Source organism: Thamnophis sirtalis, unplaced genomic scaffold (genome assembly GCF_051295495.1).
Source record: "Thamnophis sirtalis isolate CommonGarterSnake01/CBP01778 unplaced genomic scaffold, rThaSir2_p1.2 scaffold_3, whole genome shotgun sequence".
NCBI classification, from domain to species: domain Eukaryota; kingdom Metazoa; phylum Chordata; class Lepidosauria; order Squamata; family Natricidae; genus Thamnophis; species Thamnophis sirtalis.
In genome coordinates, this window is record NW_028261383.1 from 116,394,655 (window position 1) to 116,409,663 (window position 15,009).

General features: G+C 41.1%; 1 protein-coding gene and 1 long non-coding RNA gene across 2 annotated transcripts in view; one reads left to right on the forward strand and one right to left on the reverse strand.

The window, feature by feature from the left end:
* Nucleotides 1-15,009, forward strand: part of USP43 (ubiquitin specific peptidase 43) — a 118,714-nt gene that overhangs the window by 98,382 nt on the left and 5,323 nt on the right. Inside the window, exons 9-13 of the mRNA XM_014055420.2 lie at nucleotides 6,120-6,223; nucleotides 9,866-9,943; nucleotides 12,117-12,246; nucleotides 12,499-12,826; nucleotides 13,769-13,927. Coding sequence (XP_013910895.2) covers nucleotides 6,120-6,223; nucleotides 9,866-9,943; nucleotides 12,117-12,246; nucleotides 12,499-12,826; nucleotides 13,769-13,927 — 799 coding nt within the window. The remainder of the gene's footprint in view (nucleotides 1-6,119; nucleotides 6,224-9,865; nucleotides 9,944-12,116; nucleotides 12,247-12,498; nucleotides 12,827-13,768; nucleotides 13,928-15,009) is intronic.
* LOC148048117 (uncharacterized) overlaps nucleotides 1-15,009 on the reverse strand; it is a 45,694-nt gene that overhangs the window by 26,300 nt on the left and 4,385 nt on the right. The window contains exon 2 of the long non-coding RNA XR_015695987.1: nucleotides 6,570-6,626. This is a non-coding gene — a long non-coding RNA (uncharacterized LOC148048117). The remainder of the gene's footprint in view (nucleotides 1-6,569; nucleotides 6,627-15,009) is intronic.

The window sequence follows — 15,009 nt, forward strand, 5'->3', positions numbered from 1 at the left end:
TCTTATGAGGCTGATACCAGGTGAGCTTTTTTGGCTGAAAGTGCACTAGAATTTGGCTCTCCTCACTCTTAACCACTACATCTTTCTGGCTGTCTGATTTTCTTATCCCTTTGATGCTGCCAGTTCTCTTATCTAATCAATCTGTTTGTCCTTATTAACTCTAGAAAGTGTGGTTACTGGTTACTGTCAATCAAATGAAAATTGAGACAGTGCTTTGGTGGTGGGTGTGATGAATTGGGGCTTTCTGGAGTTAGACTTCAGTACCTGAAAAGGGCTTTGTTCCTATTCCAAGCCTGAAAAACAACCCACCTGGTAAAAATGCAGCCCCCTTTTCTTGAACTGAATATATATATTTAGTCATGAGAACCCACACTAATATGATAGCTTTCATTGATGCTATGAAATTACCAGGGCATTTTATATAGAATCCTTGGCAAACCTGGAAGGTTGCTCCCCCATTCATTAAGCCTTTTAAAGCCTTAATTACAATACTTATTGCTCAGCCTCTTGGCGGGAAGAAGACACTCCTTGAGCTCCTGCTCCATTCAGGTGTCTTATCACCTAGAATCTTGATCACTCCCTGGCTCTGGCTAAGCGGCTGCTTGCAGTCTTTCTTATCTTCTGTGATTTCTTCAGTCTTAATTTTTGCTCTGTTCTGAGTACCATACACCTTGCCTCAATCTCCTCTGATTCTTGCCATGCGTCATCTAAGTAGTCTGGTCAGTAGTGTTGCAAAGAAAGCAGTTATAAAATTAGATGTTAACAGCATGACACAGACATATTGTGATGTGAATTTGGAAGCCAATTGTAGGTTACTAGACAGAAAATGGAATGCCAAAGATTTACAAGGCACTGACTGATACTAGGCAGGCGGAGCAAAAGGGAATCTAAAGTACATGGCAAATGCCACTATAGATAGAAGGAGTGCAGATTTGTGACCCAAAGGGAGAAGCTTTCCTGTTTTGGAATAGAACAAACAAAATGCTAAAAAGTTACAATAGTTATACAGTTACTTACCAAGTACATCTAAATTATATTAAAGTAACCAAAATATCTTTACAATCCCCAAGGCATGTCACAACTTTTGAGCACCTCTAATTTGGAAATTGAAAGTTGAAAAAATTGACATGCCCTATGACAGCTAAAGCTTCCTAAAGAGAAGATAGCAGAACAATGTTCAAACTGGACATGGAGGGTAGGGGGAAGAGTAGGCAGGAACATCCCTTTGGGATGAATCAATGGTAGCAAATGAGGTGAAAATGGTTTAATTGGTCTGATCAAGAGAATCCTTAATCCTCTAAGAAAGATCAAATCAGAAAAGAAGAACAGTGGTGGATGAAAAAAACCAGTAGACACATCTTTCCAGGCTTCTACTGTCACCCAAAAATATTCAAGCCCAACATACCTCTTTGTCCAATTGTATCATTTACTAGGGACCCCAACATAACCAAAGAACTTACAAAGGAGCTTGGACATCTTACCCTCACAGTGCAATCTACTATAAAAGATTGTCATGGGGAAACCCTCCCCCATAGCATTTTGGAATCTTAAAACCTCCTTTTGAAACCAGATTAAGTTAATTGGTTGTCTGACATTAAAGGCAGATGGTTGTGTTCTCAACATACCTTAATCTCGTAGTAACTATAACAAGGTATGTGTTAATTTCTTTCTGAGTTGACCAGCAAATGCCTGGGGGTAGATTGAGAACAGAGAAAGGAAGTATTTGTCCCCTGTACAAATTTAATTAGCTGAATGTGCTTTTATAATATACAATTATGTATATTATAAATAGCCATAGAAGGATGATTTAAAGGGATCCAGATAAATCATTGGTAAATATCAAGGGCTATAATTGTAATAAATTTATAAAAACTTAGCGTTTAGAATCTGCATGTAATTAAATCTGGTTGCTGTAAAAGATAATGAAAGTGAAATACTCTAGTCAAGTCCCTCTTTGGGTCTTGCAAGAAGCATCTCTCTGGCCACTATTATAAGCAGGAAGTTGGGTTAGAGAGATCCCTAGTCTGTTCCTCCACAGCATTTGTTAAGTTTATGTGTTCTCTTAGAGTTCTGCCTTGTAGAACTGATTCAATCACTGAGGTAACCTTCTTCTGGTAGGAAGAGTATTGGATACTCCCTGCATTTTAACAGCTCTATCACTCCCTCATGCCTTATGCTTGTATTTCCACCATCTACGTAAGATGTTTAACAAGCCCCTTTGTAACTTAGCACATTTTTTTCTGGATGTGTGATTCTAAAGCATGCATTTCATTAAATTGGTTTAATTAAAATATGGAAGTATTTAATTAACTCTGTGGCCCTCTGCTGCTTTCATTGCTATCCAGGGATATTTAGAAGCCTAGCTAGCAATACCAGCTGGTCATTTGGAGGCCAATTGGTATGCCTGCTACAATGAGGCCTTGGCATAAATGTAGAGGAGCCCAGAGAAAGCAAGTAGCAAGTGAGTTTGCCTAGACTTCTCTGATGCTCCATCTGGGATGTGGAAAGAAATCCCTTAAGGGGGTCTTTTAGGAATGCCTGAAAGTAGGGACAATCTATAACTGTGAAATAAAAATGGGGGAATAGAGCCTCCTAAAAAAAGTAAGCCTAAGATTTTTATCCTTATGGTGAGGAGAGCAATGTGTCAATGATGTTTCATTAAATCTCTTAAGCAGAATTAAATATTGGGTGACATGCTGAATTTCTAGTGGACAGGGGTAAAATTTACATGCCTTGCCTGACAGCTTCCATCCTTTTAGGGTCAAGAAGAGAAAATAGAGCATGTGCAATTGAACCAGTCAGACAGCCAAGATTGAAGAATAGCATAACATAGCATAGCATAGCATAGCCCGGGTACTAGATTCCTAGAATTCCCAATCCAACATAGCTGGAGTTGGGGAAAATATTCTGGACAAGGACTTCAATATTATTCCTTTAGTTTGAGGAATTTGCCTTAATGTACATACATTACACAAACACAGACATACACACACTCTGTTTCAAGATGATATTGTTCTTGCTAATACCCCAATAGAGGATCTCCAGCTCTTATTGAGGATTGCTTAGCCTCCTGACTTATCTGCAAAGTTATCTAAAGGAAATGACCTGGAAAACTTGTAGCTCTTAGCGTGGACTTGCTCTGTTCTTCCTGGGGAAATAGAGCATCTGTCTTTCTAGTAAATGCCCATATGCTTGGGTCCCCTATACTAAAGATTCGCTGTTCATCAGAGAGCCTTTGGCAAATGTATTGCAATTCATAGTAGTTTCTTGCTTCTAACAGCCCATGATGCTGATGCTAAGAATTTCAGTTCATTAATTCAAGAAGAGTCTTAAAAGAGACTCCTATCTTCATCTTTGGTGGCATTATTTGCAATTGAATCTTCCTTGACATTTCTAATCTTCTGAACAGATTTGCTCCTCTTAAGAGAAATCTACCTAGCGATAAAGCTTCAGGATAGCAAAAGACAGTACAAAGCAAGATCATTATTAAATCCAGAGGAGCCCTGTTAAGGTTAAGGACTACTACTCCAGTAGTCCCTCAAGATTTCATTTTTTATTTTATTTTTTGTGTCAGAATTTTTTTTTCTCCAGGGTCCACTTAACCAAGTTATGAGAAAAACTAGGTGGTCACGTAAGTGGTCGTCACATATTCAGCTTACTTTTTCTGACTTCCAGGGATGAAACATTCATCTATTAGCTGTATCCTTCATTTTTGCCTATCTCATGGAAATTACTTGAATCCAGGGGCAGAAGAAATCCATTCCAGTATGATTCTGTTCTTTGAAATAACATTCTGTGCATAGAAATGTGTTAATTAAAATATATGTGACCGGGTAATACCATTTCATCTTTAGCTCCAACTCGAGTGTGAATTTAATTAGTCCCTGATCTGACAACCAGCTATCTCAGATAGAATTATTGTGAGATGGATAAGAGGTGGAAAAAGCAGGTTGCTAGTTAACCTCTACTCATGTCCTAAATTCACGAAGCATGTGTGTTGGAATTTAAGTCTTCCTGAAATCTGTATGGGAACAGTGGATTATAATCTGAATGCTGTTAGGATAATGGATTCACATTTGCCTTCTCATCAGACTACATTACTGTCTCCATCAAGAAGATGAGGGAGCTGGACACAAAACATATTGAAATTCAGAATGTATTGGCTAATCGGATGTGGCAAAAAAAAGCATTATGGAAAGAGAGGGCAGAGTAAATTAGTCCATTTGTATGATGATGGGTAAATTGCAATTGCACTAGGGAGAAGGGGATGAATTGTAAAACAATTTTTCTGAAGGAACCAGAGCCAGGTGGAATTGAGATGCTACTCTGGGTCCATCTGCTATCATGAACATGTAACTTACTTTATTATCAGGCTCTTTGTTTTGAAATAATTAATTTTACTTTTACACAAACTACTATATTTGTGTAGAAATGGAGAAAATTATAAACATGCACTAAGATGTGGCAAAGTTTCGATCTTTCACTACTTTTAAGGTATCTTTGAGGGTGGGTTTTTTTCTATCTCTGTTTTGTTGATTGTGTTTTGACCCACGTGGGATCGTTAAATGAGCTAAATGGCCAAATAAATTTTATAACTCAATCAATCAATGAATCTTACTTGTATGAAAGGACAAATTATTTAAATTCATGTTAAAGTTCATGAAAATTCATGTTCATGGACCACTGATTACATTATGAGCTTGCTTTTATGTTATATATTTTACTTAACTTAGTACCTTTGAGAGTTTGAGAGGCAGTTTGGTGCAGTGGTTTAGGCATCAAACTAGAAACCAGGAGTGTGAGTTCTAGTCCTCCCTTGGGCATGAAGCCAAATGGCTGACCTTGGACCAGTCACTTTCTCTCAACCCTAGGAAGGAGCAATCAATGGCAAACCACTTCCGAAAACTTTGCTAAGATAACTGCAGGAACTTGTCCAGGCAGTCTCTAAAAATATTATTCTAACTGATTAGCATTTAGGCTTAAATACTGTTCTATAGTGCTTTACAACACTCTCTGAGAGGTTTATAAATGTCAGCATAATGCCCCCAACAGTCTGGATTCACATTTTACTGACCTTGGAAGGATGGAAGGCTGAGTCAACCTTGAGTCCCATCAGGATCAAACTCCAGGCTGTGGGCAGAGTTTGCCTGCAAAACCATACTTTAACCACTGTGCCACAGGGCTCTTAATTAGTGGACCCTATTTGCTATATATGGGACAAAAAAGTGGCTTTAAGTGAGAGTTGGTTCTTTGCAAAGAACTTATTGGTGTCAAAGAGTAAATCCAATGGCAGAAATGTATTTGGTCATTACCCAAAGATATCCTCCTGCATCAAAAGGAATTGATCTAGAAGGAAATAAAAATATGTGCTAATTGACATCATTGGACAAGGAGGCAAGCCAGTAATCTGTATTTGCTTTACTCTGGATCAATTGAATGCTCCATCTACTTTTCGTGCTAAGTGTGGATTGTTTCTAAGTAAGGAAAAGCATTGTCTGGTTCTTAAAAACCCTTAGATGCAGGCATGACTCGAGGGTGTCCCTTCAGCAATATTTCACAACATGACTTATTGAGGGGGAAACACCTTGGGTAACTGATCTAAGAAAGATCCCTTTTGCCTAAAGCCTAAGAGGGGTGGTATGAATCATAAAAGTTGGATTTAGAGTCAATGCATTTTTATTTTGAATCATGGTTTCAAACAATATACACTCACTCTGTATGCACAGTTCACTACTTTTAAAAATTGTTTCAATGTGTTTTTGGTATCATATAATCTGTAAGCAAATTTTTGTGCCTGTTTACATTGTTGGGAACTAGCTTAGACATTTCCAGCTTAGAAAAATGAACATTGCAGTTAGTGAAAAAATATAGCTTTATAGAGAAAGAGACTGTGTTTACTACATCATAGTATAATAGTATTTAAGTATCTCCTGGAATAATCTTGCTTGGCCCATTAAAAGATGCTTAGTGTGAGGTTAACCGCAGAGCTTTCTTAAAATGCTACAGTCGTCGTTCTTCTTGTCCATGACCTACGTAAGCTCCTAATTTGAGAAATGCCTTCTGTAGGGAGAAAAGAACATGATATTTTCATGGCTCATTATCTTCATTTTTCTTTTCAGGCTAGTGGGAATCTGTTCCAGGTGCGAGTAGTTGGAGGATCTTCTCTGTGCAGCTATCTCTCGCCTCAGGACAGACGGCCACTGTATCATCCTGCTGTGGACAGGTAAGGAAAGCGAAGTGCTAGAAATTAATGACTAAAAGGAGCCTGCAATCACAGTTTAGGAATGAGAATCCTACCTAAATTATTTCCTGCTAGAAAGCAGCTTCTTTTTCTGAGCCACGCCTTTTTAAATTTGTCTAATTCCTCTTTCTTCCTTCTCTTTCTGCCTAAGCATCAAAAAGAATCCTCTGCATTATGGGAGAAGACAATTTGTTTATAAATAATTACTGCAATGTATTCACTTTCAAACTCTGCTGTCTTCTTGAGTAGATCACAGTTTGTATAAGTGAAATCCTCCATTCAAATACATCATAAACATAATACGCAAAATGGGATGTTAAAATCCTACCTTTTACCAGTTCAACTTGAATACTTGGTATTCCTCACTCACTTGCTGAGATGGGTACTGTAGAAACCAAATAAATAAATAAATGAAAATAGCAATATATAAAAAATATTCAAACTGAGTTTTGGCAAGATTAGGGGAGTATCAGAAGAACAGCTGGAAGGGAGCTTGGAGGTCTTCTAGTCCAATCCTCTGCTCAAGCAGAAAACCCTATACCCGGGGTCTCCAACCTTAGCCATTTGAAGACTAGTGGACTTCAATTCCCAGAATTCCTCAGCCAGCCAGTCCACAAGTCTTCAAGTGGCCAAAGTTGGAGATCCTTGCCCTATACCATTCCAGACAAGTCACTGCCCAATCTCTTCTTAAAAACCTCCAGCGATGAAACACCCACAACCTCAGAAGGCAAGCCTTTCCATTGGTTAATTGTTTTCACTGTTAGGAAATTTCTCCTTAATTCCAGGTTGCTTCTCTCCTTGGTTAGTTTCCGTCCATGGTTTCTTGTCCTGTCTTTTGGTGCTTTGGAAAATAGGTTGACCCCTTCTTATTTGCCAGTAGCCCCTCAAATATTGGAACATTGCTATCATGTCCAAAGGATCCATGTCCAAAAGGACAAAGGGTTTTGCAGTTGTAAGGCAGCAGCCAAATTTTCCTTTCTACCTCAGGTACTGCATGTATTTCTCCAAATCTATCCCAAGTCTTCTCACTCTGCTGATCTATACTCTCTTGCTGTGATGTTTGATTTTCAACATTAGTCATGAACTGGCATTGTCCACTGCATCCAAAGGCAGTAGCTGGCTTAATGGATAGAGGCAAAGCCATCTGCCGATACAGCACTGCCTATCCATGTCTCAGCAGCTACTGCCCAATATAGTTACCTTCCTCTTCCTACTGAGAGGAGTAGCCAGTTAGCACCTGTATAGTCTTAATGTGTTTGTCGCTTTACAGTAACAAGACAACAACCCGGCTTTGAAGAATATACAGTTAAAAAAGCAGAATGTTTGAGAAATGTTTCTTTTGCCTATTGGAGCAGAAAGTAAAAGGGACAAATAAAATGGGATTTATCTCTCAGCCAGTAATCCCATCGCACACTTGCACGCACGCACGCACGCACACATGCACGCAAACCACAACCACACCACAATGCCAAGCATGATTTTCTCTGCAGTGTTGTTGGTTGTTCATACTATCAAATATAATTCATTTGCTTATGCAAACATAATCTTTTCTTTTACAAAAAGGTGGAAATGGTGCCAAGAGGCTACTGGGAAGGAATGGGGGAAATGAATGTATGGAGTTCAATTAGATGTAGTGTGTGTGTGTGCGCGCGCATGCCTTCAAATCAGCATTGACTCCTGATGGCTGCCTGGACAAATCCCTGCAGTTTTCTTGACAAGATTTTGGAAATGGTTGCCATTGCTTCCTTCCAGGGGCTGAGAAAGAGTGACTGGACCAGGATCACTCAATTGGTTTTGTGCCTAAGGCAGAATTAGAACTCCGTCTTCCGGGTTCCACGCTGGCACTTAGCCACTACAACCAACTGGCTCTCTTTATTTTAGGGAGTGGGGGGTTTGCGGGGAAGAAGTTAAGACTGTTGCATTTTACATTCAGGATCTGAAAAATGGACCAGCATGTGGGACATCATTTGACTCCTTGCTTCCTGATATCTCTAACAAGTGTGTGTGCGCAGCCCAACTACTTGTGGAGGAATTTTATTATGACGATTAAAAATGTAGATGATGAATGAGCTCTTCTGTGGGAGGAGTCTGCCCCCTGCTGACAGCTAGGCAATACTGACTCTCATCTGTGGTGTGGCTTTTTGTGCTAGTATTGGAGCCAAGGCCTTTGGTGTATTAGTCAAAGAGCCTTTGCGGAGTTCAAGGATATCAGACTCTACTTTAGAGTCACTATAGGTAGACTTACAACCAGAGTGTCACAAGTCATAATGGTCATAAGTCAAGGCACCACATGACCAAGTCGATTTTAAAACTCCTTTTGTGGTGGTTAAGTGAACATAGTAGGTCATCTAGTATTATGTTAAACAAACATAACTGTTATTAAGTAAATCTATTCATTACCGTGGGTGTTTTTTGCCAGAAAGTGGCCGAAAAGGCTGGAGACCTGCAAAAAATATCTTAAGTTGCAGTCACACAACTGCGCAAGACTGCAACAACTGTAAATCTGGTTGCCAAGCACTCAGATGTGATCAGGGAGTTTTGTACCACCACCAGATTCCACAACCGCTTTGTATGCAGTTTGGAGAAGTTCAGTCCTAACTTTGGACAGTCGCTAAGACCTATTGCTAAGTGAAGACTGTACAAGTAGTTCTTGAGTAACGGCCACAATTGAGCCTAAAAGTTATGTTGCTAAGTGAAATATACGTTAAGTGAGTTTGTCTCATTTTACAACTTTTCCTGCCACATTGGTTGAGTCAATCACTGCAGTTGTTAAATTAGCAGCCCTGTGGTTAAGCGAATCTGGTTTTCCCCATTGACTCTCCTTGTTAAAAGTTCACAAAAGATGATCACACGACCCTGGGACACTGCAACCGTCACAAATGTGAATCAGTTGTTAAGCATCCCAATGTAAGCCATGTGACCATGGGGATGCTGCAAAAAATGATCATGTGACTTTTTCAGTGGCATTTTAGGTTTATTAGATTATTAGATTTAACTTCAAACAGTCACTATTGTAAGTCGAGGACTACCTGTATATCATTTTATGTAAAAATAAATAAATAAATAAATGTAAACAATGAAGCAAGGGGGGGGGCATAGAGTTTCTTGATTTGTAAGTCTAACAGGAGCCATAGAAGTCATACATAGGCCTGGAATCACAGGTGGTTATTTAGCAGGTTCTGACCAGTTCTGGAGAAGGGGAACTTTTGAGTCGTTCAGAGAACCAGTAAACATCACATCTGACTGGCCCCACCCTCATCTATTCTCTGCCTCCCAAGTCCCAGCTGATGGGGAGGGAATGGGGATTTTGCAGTAACCTTCCCCCGCCACGCCCACCAAGCCACGCCCACAAAACCGATAGTAAAAAAAATTGAATCCCGCTACTGCCTGGAATATGTTTATTAGGGGTATCTCTGAATTTCCATATATCTTGAGGCTTCCCATCAGCCTCCACTGTGACTGTACTTCCTGACCCACAATTTTTCCATGGCTCATGAAATTCTCCAAGCTTTAATGAATCATTTATTTGAATTGCATCGCTCAAGGCTGCTCTTCAAGAACTGGTGGTATTACAACCATCACCCCCCTCCCCCACGTGCATCTAACGGCTTTCTTTTCTGACAGAGCACTGCAATTTGGAGGTCCCGGCGGCCCCGTTCACGTGAAGCTGGTAGTCGAATGGGATCTGACCACCAAGGAATGGTGAGTTTGTGTTGCCGATTCCATTTGTAAATGATGAGAGCGGATGGGTTTCTCTGACTATTCGTAAAAGGCAGAGAGGTGGTTTCCAAAAAGACTTTCATTATAGCTCAAATTGCTCGTGATTCTTTCTGACTTCAGATATATATGCATAGCATGCATGGAAAGAGATAGGGAGGGGGAAAGATGGGAAATTTTTATTCCATTTACCTGGAAGATGCCAGGTTGGGGAAAATTGCTATGTAAAATGTATACCTGGTATTTAACCAAGCCTATTTTACAACCGTTTCATCTCCCCGCCTCCAGCATATTTTAAATATACTAATGCACATATAATGTCTTGCTCGGGTTTTTGTAATGTTGCCTCCATTTTTTATTTAATTTCAAGATAATATGAAACAGGACGAGGAAAAACAACAGTGTAGTTAACATTTTTATTCCTCATTAGTAGCTTAATAGGATGGGTGCATGTGGTCTATCAGCATACTTGCTAAAGACCTCAGCTTCTCATCTCCTAGTGTTCCAGTGTTTTTTTTTAAATAGGTATCTATCAATTATGCTCACACAAAATGGCAGAATAACAGAGTTGGGACCTTGTTGGAGGTCTTCTAGTCCAACCCCCTGCTCAAGCAGGAATCCCTATATCATTTCACAAAAATAGTTGTCCAATCACTTCTTAAAAGCCTCCGGTGTTGGGACACCTACAACTTCTGGAGGCGACTCATTCCACTGATTAGTTGTTTTAACTTTCTAATTAATTTCTCCTTAGTTCTAGGTTGGTTTTGTGGTGTAGTTTTGATGAGATTAGGACTTCCCCTTTCTTCTAGCTTGTTTGAGAGAATAATTCCCTCCTGCATCTACAGAACTATGGAAGAAGGTTGTAGCAGGCACAGAGCTGAAGAAAATGCCACTGTAGAAAATTCGACTGCAATTCCTCAACAGCTCACCAAGAGGCATCAGCTATTTTTAGAGTGGTCTAATAAGGACTTTCTGGAGGGAAGAAAGAACATGATTACTCAGGGTTCCTCTAAATTGAAAAATGAAATGGATAAATATGAACAAAATTGAAGCATTCCTGCCTTCTCTTAATATCTCATTTACGAAATCAGAATCACTGTAGTAGTACAAGCCAGGAATAGTTGTAACACTGTATCCCCTTTGAGTGACACTTGATTTAGAGCAGGGATTGGCTGCATTTTTAAGTGAGGAGACATTTGGTGTTGTGTGGAATTGTAGGACTGCCCTCCAAGATGTGATGGTAGCCAAGGGAAAAAAGAGCCAGGGTTAAGATTAAAATCTTAAGTAACAAATATAAGCAACGTTGCTTTGAAGTGTAACTCAAATATAATACTTCTAAAACAGTACATTTTAGAAGAGTCAGGAATGCCGGTGTGTTGCAGAGCTTACCGCTCAATATTGGCTGCAACATTGGGGCTGAGGCAGGTTCTGACAGGTTCTGGAGAATCGGTAGCGGAAATTTTGAGTAGTTCAGAGAACCGGCAAATACCACCGCTGGCTAGCCCCAGAGTGGGGAGGGAATAAGGGATTTTGCAGTATCCTTCCCCTGCCACCCCACCACATCACGCCCACAGAACCGGTAGTAAGAAAATTTGAATTTCATCACTGGGCTGAGGCTTGGGCAAGCGGCAGAAGACCACTAAGAGAGCGTTCTGTAGATTGTCTTTAGTGACTCTTATAGAGTTCTTCAAATTGCTTAGCTTACAAACTTTGGAGGACAGTCACGCAATGGGTTGCATGAGGGTTGCATACTTGAGAGACAGCAAAATATCAAACTGCTTCCAAAGAGCAGGAGATGAAAATTCACTTCCTGTATTGCAGCCTCATCAAATTCGACGTTTTCAGAATCTTCTAACATCTCAGAAGAGCCTTGTCTTTGACACAAATTGAAATTCTCCTTCGTGAAGAGCACTCATCTGTGCTAAGAAAACAGTCCCCCGCTTGTGCTTTTGGGACTAGGTCTGTGTGAAATTCACACAATGCTTTCTCAACCCCTTGAATATTGAAGAGTTAGTGTAACTTTAATTGGGCTTTTGGAAACCCAACACAGGACTTGCTTTGAGATCTGTCTAGCTTAAATGAAACCGAAGGCCCGCACAAAGTGCAATCCCCGCGGAAGACTGGAATATTTCTGACCTGTCCCTTTGCATTTTTGCAGCTTGTTTGGCAATATCCAGGAAGAAGTTGTTGAAGATGCAGAAAGTGTGAGAATGAAGCAACAGCTTCATCAACAGCAGCATAGCTGCACCCTGAGTGAATGCTTCCAGCTCTACACTAAGGAGGAACAGGTACCCTTGGATGAGGGTAAAGGCGGGCTATAAGCCCAACTTGGCATTATAGAGCTTACTAGAATAGGACCATCTCTGCCACAAGGCAAGGTGTTTCTGAGCAGGAATGGAATGTCCATCTGCTTGGCTCTTTCCCTGCTCATGGCCAATATATCTAATGGGATTCTGGAAGAGGTGGGGATAGACAGCTCCTCTCAATTGGGCCATTCAATCCCAGGCTCCTGTGTAGTTGTACCACATCTTCCTTTGCAGCTGGCTCCAGATGATGCCTGGCGCTGTCCCCACTGCCAGGTCCTTCAACAAGGCATGGTCAAACTCAGCCTGTGGACACTCCCTGATATCCTCATCATTCACTTGAAACGCTTCCGGCAGGTGGGAGAGCAGCGCCACAAGCTCTCCACTCTAGTGCACTTCCCCCTGCGAGGGCTTGATATGGCTCCCCACGTGGCCAAGCGCAGCCGTGGCAGCAAGTGGGGCCCCTGGAGGCAACCCCTGCCAGAAGAGGGCCAGTGTAATTTTCTCTATGATCTGTATGCCGTCTGCAATCATCATGGGAGTCTGCATGGCGGACATTATACAGGTGAGTTTTCAGTAAGCAGACAGAGACTGTGACTGCGATATCTCTGGGAACTCTGGATGAAAGGTAATGAATTGAGGTTCACTCCACCTCTTCTTAGGTGTCCCTCCCCTTCTCACTTGACCTAAGCATAAAAGGGTGTGACTTCTGAATTCTGCATGGTGAAATGAATAATTCTGTAAAATGAAGCATTAAGGAAAATTGTGGAAGTTTGCATATATTCTGCTTCTGTGAATGGATGGAGCGGAACAAGGAACAATTTGGCACGTTTGAGGTCTCAGCAGCCCTGTTTTTCATTTCTGAGCTGTCTAATTTCACATTACTTTAAGAAATGTTGCTGAATAGTGCACTTAGCAAAGATGTTCTTGTATGGGACACTTAAGAACATATGAGATACAAGTAGTGATATGCAAACATTCCACTTCAAACTTCTTTGAGTTTGGATTCAAAACAGCTGTTTCCAACAGCTGTTCCCCATTTGAGACAGGCTGTTTCTATCATTTTGGAAGGGCTTTTAACTTGAATCAGCTCGGTTTCAAGCTCAAAAGACTTTTATAGTTATCAAAACAGCCTGTCTCAAATGCAGAACAGTTTGTTTCAAATGTCAGAAAACTGTTTTGAACTTTATAGGAAATGTTTCAAATCCAAAAAGGCTCAAATGCCAAACATTTGGCAATACCTGTAAATACAAATAACCCATTAGTAGGAGTTGAGAATTTCCAAATCTTGTTTCAATCACATTGACCTTCACAGAACAATGTTGCTACTTTCTAGCAATGTTTCCTCCTGACTTCCTTCCCTCTTATAAGCAGAGGAGTTAAGCATTTAATACACTGGTGAGGTTGTTGTTGTGAATTTCGCACCACTGCCAAGTTAGAGAAAAGTTTAGAAGCTCAGTTCACTTTCCAATGTGTCGGCCAATATGGTCCTCCCTCTTGTCTCTAGCTTATTGTTGCAACAGCTTGGACGGCCGCTGGTACAGCTATGATGACAGCACCGTAGAACCAGTCATGGAAGAGGACATCAGCACACGTGGTGCCTACATCCTTTTCTATCAGAGACGGAATGTAGTTCCAAGCTGGCCTGAAGGAAGCTCTGTTAGAGGTTTGCAAGGGTTTCTTGGCCCACCCCTTATTTCCTATGCATTGGTTGAATTCTATGTCATTTACTGATGATAGTGAGACATACCTAGACATGATAAATAATTCCTGCCTTGTCTTTTAAAGTTCAATCCTGAAAGTCATCCTGATAGAAACCTGGCCCATATATAATTTAAAGTAACTACTTGCAAACTATCTTTGGTTTGTCTGTAATATACAATATATATTCCCAACTCTTCTCCAAGAAGATTTGGATAATCAAGAGAAGCTCTTTCGTTACTTCTAACATGTGGCATTTTATTTTTATTGATTTGATTTGATTTGTGCGGCATGTCACATGCATGACTCTAGGTGGTTTATAATAAAAGTTGAAGGCAACTTGTACTTGAAGGAAAAAGATTATCACTTCCCATAGCAATATGTTTGTTCGTGGAATGGAGGATAGAAGGATATTCAATCTTTGTCTTTCAGGGTGTCTATATATACACCCTGTTTCTCCGAAAATGAGACCTTTCCTGAAAATAAGACCTAGCATGTATTTTACATATGTGCCTAATATAAATCCTACCCCCCAAAATAAGACCCATTTAAGAGCCTGCACAGCCAGCCACCCTGCCCATTCTGTCTGGTTGCTCGCAGGGCCACGAGGCGAGGTGGGGTAGTGGTGGAGCTATCCCAGGCGTCCCACATCAACTTTCCTCAGGGCCCCTGTAGCCAAGTCATCCATGGCCCAACACCTGCAGCCATGTGCAGCAGGAGCCCACGGCCGCAATAGAGCAGGAGGTATGAAATGCATTGCAGTCGAGAGACGAGGCGGGTGTCAAGGTGTGGATGGCCTGGCTGTGGGGGCCCTGAGGTAAGTTGCTCAACCCCCACCTCGCTTCGTGACCCTGGGACCAGTGTGTCGCTCAGACTCCTGCTCCATAGCAGCCGCAAGCAAGCAGAAGTGAGCCAGCAGTAATGTGGGCTCCTGCTGCACGTGGCTGCTGGTGCTGCCATCACGAGGCAGGTGTTGGGGTGTGTGTGGCCTGGTTGCAGGGGCCCTGAGGTAAGACGGTACAGAGAGGTTGGGACAGCTCCACCCCC